Raw genomic sequence first — 7860 nt, 5'->3', positions numbered from 1 at the left:
AGAGACGGATACTTTTGTTGTTCACACAGTTAATAATTTTTAATTGACGTGTCAGATTTCTATTTGTCCATAAATCTTGCGTGTTTGCTTTTTTTTGTGTAATTCACTTTTTCAAAAGAGAAATAGTAACCTCATTTTTTTTATTAATTTTTTGTCATCTGTTTCTCGTTTTATGTGTATTTTTTTACTGTAAAAAATTATAATTTAAAATTATAGATGAATATTGAAAATAAACGCAAACGTTACTGTCTCAATTTTCTGTCTTTAAATAGTAATATACCAAGTATCATTCTTAAGACGACAAGTCGTATAGAATAAGTAGATTATTTATTGTCTCATGGGCCACTTGCCCTGCAACGTGGACGGAGGAAATCAAAACCGAGAAATAGAGGGAGAGAGAGAGAGACGCATTAGCAGTGGCCAGTGGGTGGTTTTCATTTCATTTCCGTCAATCCAAATACAAATCAATCATAAACATAACCATGGACCCACCAACGGACCGACGGACGGTCCAGATGCTTTGGCGTTTCCCTTTCCGTTTTCCCGTTTCCGATCACACATAATAATATTCCCCCTATAAAAGGTTCGTTTGATTCTTTTCTTTGAGCAGCAGTAACTACTATTTCTAAAGTATAACCAGTTAAGTAATAATGGCTATGGAAGTGAGTGAGTGAGTGAGTGAGTGAGTGAGCGAGCGAGCGAGAGACACACCAAACAAAAATATATTAAGATGTTTAGTCTTGTTCGTGTACTGTCCTTTTCCACTTCTTCGCTTTCCTCACACAAGGTCTCTTCTTCTTCTTCAACAATTTCTTTAAATTGGGGAAAATCTTTGTATTTTTCCGTGTTTATCTGTCGTCTTTTTTTATTTTTTGGTATAATTATGTTTGTATTTGTGAATTGATAAATAGGGTGTGAGAAACGATCTGCAGATTGCGAAACAACAGCCACGAGTGGTGGTGAGGTTTGGATCCAGGCACCGCCATTTCCTATATTCATCCACAACTTCTATATGTGGGAAGGTATTTGTGTCTTCTTGGTTTCTTTTTTCTCTTTTTTTTTTTTTTCAAGGTTTCCTTAATTTATAAGTCTGTTTCTCTTTTGAAGTTAAAATTTCGAAGTAATGGAATCAAGAGCACGTTTATTTAATTGTAATGGGTTGAAATGAGAAAGAGAAGGGATTTGGAGTGTTTTGTTTGTTTAGGAAGTGGAATTGGGAACAATCCAATTCTTTCTACATTGTTTACGATTTTTTAGGAATATGATTCTGAATTGGTTGAGTACTAAAATGTATTTTTGCATATAATTATTGATCGAAATTTAGTATGAGGCTACAAAAAGGGATTTTTTGTGTTTTATAAGTCAAACTGAAACAAGGGTAACTGGGATTTTGACTTCCTCTTTCCTAGGGCTGTTCATAAACCCGAACAACCCGCAAACCCAACCCACCCCGCCCCAACCCAAGCCGAAAAAAGCAACCCGCAACATTATTTTTAAATTTGCGGCTCATTATACCTCTGGTCCGAAGTGTTTGGGGCGGATTGCGGGTTGGGCCCATAACAACCCGCAATCCCCAACCCAACCCGCACAATATACCCCCAAGCTTTCGGCCCAAGCCGAACTGCCCAAGTTCTCCCCTAGGCTCGCTAACATTAGGGTTCACAATCTCATTCTCGGTCTCCCTTCCCATGAACCCCCTCTTATTGCCTCTTCCTTTTCAGTTTTCCCTCTTCTTCCCCTCCCGTGAACCCCCTCATAACTCTCTCCTCATTGCTCAGTCCTCTCGGCCGCCGTCTTGCCCACTTTCTCCGGTGCTCTCTCGCCGGACTAATAAGGATGGTTACTATTTCTATTTAATGATGAAGTTTGAATATTATATTGAACTTTAAGTCTTTGATTTTTTGAATGTTGAAACCGACCACCCAACCCACCCCGCACCGCCCCAACCCAACCCGAACATCGTTGGGTTGTGAAAGTTTTCTAACATCGTTGGGGCCAAATATGTGCAACCCGCACCCTTTGGGGCGGGGAAAAAAAAGTCATACCCCGTACCAACCCAACCCATGAACTTTCCCTATCCCTTATGGCAAGTGGGCCCCATCAAATTAGTATTTCTAATCTTGTAAATGAACACATGAGTTGGTGGGAAAGGAAAGCACTCATCCCGTTTTCTTTCTCTATTCATGATAAGTTAAAGGAAATGGCTCGTTTCTTGCAATTTGAGTTGTGATCTGATTTGTTCTTGTGGTCAGGAGGAGAGTTGTTCGTATATGTCAGCAGTTTTAACAGATGATAACCTGATCGTAACAACCGCGGATGAAGAAATGGAACATATTGGCATCTTGAGCGTCGACCCGGGCTTGGAACCACATAAAGATCACTTCAAGTATAGAGTAAGGAGATATGCAGATCAGTTAAAGCTTTTTGAGGAACATGAAGGAGGGCTTGAGGAATTTGCAAAAGGTGATCTTTTAAGTTACTAGTGTCATTTTTCACTTTCATTTTTGGGAATATTTTGCATATGTGAATCTGAAAAATTTGGCATCCTCTATGCAGGTTATTTGAAATTTGGATTTAATAGAGTAGAAGGTGGCATTGTGTACCGTGAATGGGCCCCAGCAGCTCAGTAAGTTTTTATAGCTTTCAAACATCATTTTTTCTGTATCGCTAATAAAGGTAATGTGTTTGAATAGGGAAGCACAACTTATTGGTGACTTTAACGAATGGGATGGTTCCAACCACAAGATGGAGAAGAACCAATTTGGGGTTTGGAGTATCAAGATTCCTGATTCCGGTGGGAATCCAGGCATTCCTCACAATTCCCGAGTAAAGTTCCGGTTCAAGCATGGCGATGGAGTTTGGGTGGATCGCGTCCCTGCTTGGATCAGATATGCCACTGTGGACCCAACGAGTTTTGCAGCACCTTATGATGGTGTTTATTGGGATCCACCATCGTCAGAAAGGTGCTAGTAATATTCATACTTTTTCTTGTTTGAAGTTGGATCATTCAAAATATGAAATTTGTTTTGAATGTCAATGCTGTGAGGTTCCACAATTATGAAATGCAGAATTCTAAGAAACAAGTTGCATAGCCATAATCCATTAGTTAGAAATCTGTTTAACAGTTTACCATTTCTACCTGGTTTGTCTCAATTAAGAATCTTGTTTTGGTTGACCTTTTATGGTTTTATACTGATTCTTATAATTTTTTTTTCCTTCGAACCATGCAGGTATCACTTTAAGCATCCTCGTCCACCAAACCCTGTAGCCCCAAGAATATACGAGGCTCATGTTGGAATGAGTAGCTCAGAACCCAGTGTCAGTTCATATAGAGAATTCGCCGACAATGTGTTGCCTCGTATACGGGCAAACAACTATAACACAGTGCAGTTGATGGCCGTGATGGAGCATTCGTATTATGCATCTTTTGGCTATCATGTTACAAACTTTTTTGCTGTAAGCAGCAGATCTGGCACCCCGGAGGACCTAAAGTATTTGATAGATAAAGCACATAGCCTTGGTCTGCGGGTATTAATGGATGTTGTTCACAGCCATGCAAGTAACAATTTTACCGATGGCCTCAATGGCTTTGATGTTGGCCAAAGCTCACATGATTCCTACTTTCACACTGGAGAACGAGGCTACCATAAGTTGTGGGACAGCAGACTCTTTAATTATGCGAACTGGGAAGTTCTCCGCTTCCTTTTATCCAATCTGAGGTGGTGGATTGAGGAGTTTAAATTTGATGGATTTCGGTTTGATGGTGTTACTTCAATGTTGTATCATCATCATGGGATCAACATGGCGTTTACAGGAGACTACAATGAGTATTTTTGTGAGGTGACCGATGTTGATGCCGTTGTTTATTTGATGCTAGCAAATTGTCTCATTCACAACATCTTGCCAGACGCTACGGTAATTGCAGAAGATGTGTCTGGTATGCCTGTCCTTGGTCGGCCTGTATCTGAGGGGGCTGTTGGTTTTGACTACCGGTTGGCAATGGCCATCCCTGATAAGTGGATTGATTATTTGAAAAACAAGAATGATCAAGAGTGGTCAATGAATGAAATCTCAGGGACCTTGACAAATAGGAGATACAGCGAGAAGTGCATATCTTATGCCGAAAGTCATGACCAGGTATCAGGTTTTTAATGGCTTTTTTTTTTTTTTCAATCATGATTTCTCGTCAAAGAGACCTCATTATATCTTATACTTTTTTTCCCCTCTTTTTGCACTTGTCTATGCAGGCAATTGTGGGTGACAAGACTATTGCCTTTTTCTTGATGGACAAAGAGATGTATTCTGGCATGTCTTGTCTGACAGAAGCTTCTCCTACTATTGAGCGAGGGATAGCACTTCACAAAGTTTGTCTCTGTTAAATCATATTATGATTTTATTTGTTGATGAACTAGATGATTTATATAAATTGCTTGTCTTTTCTTTTCTATCTAGTCCTGTTCACCACACCTATCTTTGCCAATATTGAAAATTATTTAATTTTTGGTGGCTCTTGCAGATGATCACGATTCTTTGATAGGCCTTTTATCTTTCATTTTTCTGTTTGTTCTACTCATTTTGCTGTCCTTGTTTTCTTTTTCTCCCTGACAGATGATACATTTTATCACTATGGCATTAGGAGGTGAAGGCTATCTTAATTTCATGGGAAATGAAGTAAGCATTCTGGTTCATTTTTTTGCCTGTCAATCTTAAGTATCAACATTATTTTCATTGTGGTTGGACTTGGCCATATTCTGTTGAAGTCCCACTGGATGCTAATCATTCTTATTTATAGTTTGGCCATCCCGAGTGGGTTGACTTCCCAAGAGAAGGCAATGGGTGGAGTTATGAAAAGTGCAGACGCCAGTGGGACCTGGTGGATACGGAGCATCTGAGATATAAGGTTCAAATTACATTTATAAAATTAATTTTTGTAGTTTATTTTTTAACCATTTCTCTTTGGCTAGTACTCTGCGAGTAATGATGATTGAATTAAACATGCAGCATTTGCACCATATGATACGGTTAACTTTTGGACAATCCTAGATTGCGTAATGCATACATAATAATATGCCAACCAAGGTCGATATAGTAATTAACTCAATGTAGATTGATTCACAAGGCAGATGTGACTTGCTAATTTTCGTATTCACCTTATATGGCATTTTTCCTTACCGTTTGATGAACTTACTATTGCTATCATTAGTCATTACATGGCCTCTGCCATATGATATGGTTAACTTTTGAACAATCCTAGATTGCGTAATGCATACATAATAATAGGCCAACCAAGGTCGATATAGTAATTAACTCGATGTAGATTGATTCACAAGGCAGATGTGACTTGCTAATTTTCGTATTCACCTTTTATGGCCTTTTTCCTTACCGTTCGGTGAACTTACTCTCTTTCTTTTTCCTCTTTCCCCTCTTTTTGGAACTTGTCCAGTTTATGAATGCGTTTGACAGAGCTATGAATTTGCTTGATGAGAAATACCATTTCCTATCATCAACCAAACAAATAGTGAGCAGCGCAAATGAAGAAGACAAGGTAAGATGCACTTAGCAATCAATCATTCATTTTGCATAGCGATTCTAAACAAATTTCAGTTACTTTTCAAAAAATTAATTCCTGCAGCAAATCTCACAGGTTATCGTCTTTGAACGCGGAGATCTAGTTTTCGTGTTCAACTTCCATCCGGAAAACGCATATGATGGGTAAGCTTGCTTTTGTCAGAAACATCTTTGCTTGGCCCTTCATGTGACTTGAAACCTGAAATGTATAGGTACAAAGTTGGGTGTGACTTACCTGGGAAGTACAGAGTTGCGCTTGATAGTGATGCTCGGGAATTTGGTGGACATGGAAGGGTAAGGAAATCCTTTATACCCCATAATCATGCTTTCCATATCAATCAATATGGAACGAGATTGGCCGAGAAGAAGAATAGTAATGAAGAAGAAGACATTATGGTTTTAGTCTTAGTTTGGTGATAATTCCATCATACGTTTAATACTGAGGTTTAGATATCCCTTAATGATGTGTAGAATTTCAATTTGACAGGTGGGTCATAACATAGATCATTTCACATCCCCAGAGGGCATACCAGGAGTGCCTGAAACTAATTTTAACAACCGCCCCAACTCCTTCAAAGTACTCTCACCCTCTCGCACCTGTGTGGTATGTTTCTGCTTTATTCTTATTATTCTTTTTTTTTTTTCCCAATCGCTCCCTCTGTTATTTGTGATTCAATTGCAATTATACCAATACTAATCATCTCATGTGTTGAGCACCGTCTTTAGTTCTGGTTAGATATTGACAAACTAGACTGTTTTATTCTCTCTGAATTTGAGGTTTAGTTGATTGACATACGAGACTGAATTAGGCCCCGTTCACTTCGCTGATTCGAGTTTAGAATTCAAGTTTTTTTACAGTAAAAAGCTCTCACAAACAATCACATCTAACTTTTTTGCTACAGTAAAAAACTCTCACATAAAATCACATCTCAACTCGAATCAGCGAAGTAAACGGGGCCTTAGTCTCTATGACTTTGAAATTTCGTATGTGAATACATGGTTGGTTAAATAGGTGGTCAGTGCCGTACTAGTAGTGATAAATAAGCATTGCTTTGTATCACATTATGGACACCGAGTTTAGCATGTGATTTAATTATTATCCTTTCCTGTTTGTGATGAATATGCAAAGGTTTACTATAGAGTGGACGAAAGTAAAGAGACATTGGTGGCGGAGGATGTGGATGAGGACAACTTAGAGGAATTGGCTTCGGCGGAAAAGGACAATGCTGGTCCAACCGTGATTGTAAGCGGCCTAAAAGAAGAAGAAGAAGCAGAAGAAACGACGAGGCAGATATAGTCAGATGACTAACTTATGCTTGTCGGAAGCGGAGCAGCATGTGAATAAATAACGTCATCTCCGCAGTTGTATATGTTTTTTGTTATGGGGAAATGTTATTGCTGTGTATATGATTTTGCGACTTTCGTAGTGAAATCTGGACCGTCAAGTAATGTCATGACCTTTATGACGTTTTTAAATTTTATGTCGTTTGACTATGTTATCGTTTTAGCATGTTTTTGTCCGTTAATAGTTAATACCTTGTTTTACTTAATTGTCGTGTTAATTTTTTGTCGTTTAGATTTATCATGGTCACGCGCCGTTTTAGAACATTTTCATGTCGTTTGAATTCCTATTGGCCTTTTATGTATCTGTTGTGGTTTCGATGTTTGTTGTTCACATTCTTATTGTCATTTTCCAGTGGCCGTCTCTTCTGAATGTGCCGTCGTTTCACTATTACTGTAAATTTAACACGATGGCAAGAACGGGAAACGACAACAAAGAATTGGAGAACACTACTAAAATAAGACAAATATCATTTACAGTAAAGTTAAAACACAACAACAAAATAAGACAACCAACGAAAACACAATAGAAAAAGAAAAACCAAAAACATGTGTTATAAAAAGGGGCCAACGGCAATATTCAAAAGCACGTCTAAGAAGAAAAAATTGAAAACTGACCGGCAAATCGCCAATGCAAAGATTCGGCAAATGTTAAAGATAGATTATTCAGATGGTTTCTCATATCGCTAGCATCATTTACAGTGGCAAAAATTCGGAGGTCAATAAGCACCAAACCTCCTATGTTTGAGCTCATAAGTTAAAGTGAGTACATAAGTTTGATAGCAATACAAAGCTTGATAGAAGTCTTCTTTTGGTGGGGTCAACCTTTGGTGCCTTCTAATTCGTCCTTAACTTGATCGAATGCAGATAGCAATGTTGAACGCGTGTTGGCAATTTCTACAAGTTTCTCCAGTGCTACACAGGAACAAAAAAGTGAAACCAATCAATAAA

At 38.5% G+C, this 7860-nt stretch overlaps 2 protein-coding genes across 2 annotated transcripts in view; one reads left to right on the top strand and one right to left on the bottom strand.

Annotated features, from left to right (window-relative positions):
• The first annotated feature begins 489 nt into the window (after positions 1–489).
• On the top strand, positions 490–7118 carry LOC21407567 (1,4-alpha-glucan-branching enzyme 1, chloroplastic/amyloplastic). Its single transcript, XM_024164372.1, has 14 exons — positions 490–787; positions 912–1022; positions 2253–2463; positions 2557–2626; positions 2694–2963; positions 3231–4137; positions 4248–4364; positions 4609–4671; positions 4793–4900; positions 5444–5545; positions 5645–5712; positions 5781–5862; positions 6056–6172; positions 6698–7118. Exons 1-14 carry the CDS (start codon positions 731–733, stop codon positions 6863–6865), a joined length of 2451 nt encoding a protein of 816 aa, XP_024020140.1. The 5' UTR covers positions 490–730; the 3' UTR covers positions 6866–7118.
• Positions 7119–7446: 328 nt separating this feature from the next.
• Positions 7447–7860, bottom strand: part of LOC21407566 (coiled-coil domain-containing protein 115) — a 2685-nt gene continuing 2271 nt past the window's right edge. Inside the window, exon 6 of the mRNA XM_010096246.2 lies at positions 7447–7824. Coding sequence (XP_010094548.1) covers positions 7730–7824 — 95 coding nt within the window. The 3' untranslated portion in view covers positions 7447–7729. The remainder of the gene's footprint in view (positions 7825–7860) is intronic.

The sequence above is a fragment of the Morus notabilis genome, unplaced genomic scaffold (assembly GCF_000414095.1).
Source record: "Morus notabilis unplaced genomic scaffold, ASM41409v2 Scaffold314, whole genome shotgun sequence".
Taxonomy (NCBI): domain Eukaryota; kingdom Viridiplantae; phylum Streptophyta; class Magnoliopsida; order Rosales; family Moraceae; genus Morus; species Morus notabilis.
This window is presented reverse-complemented; position numbering and strand designations above follow the sequence as displayed.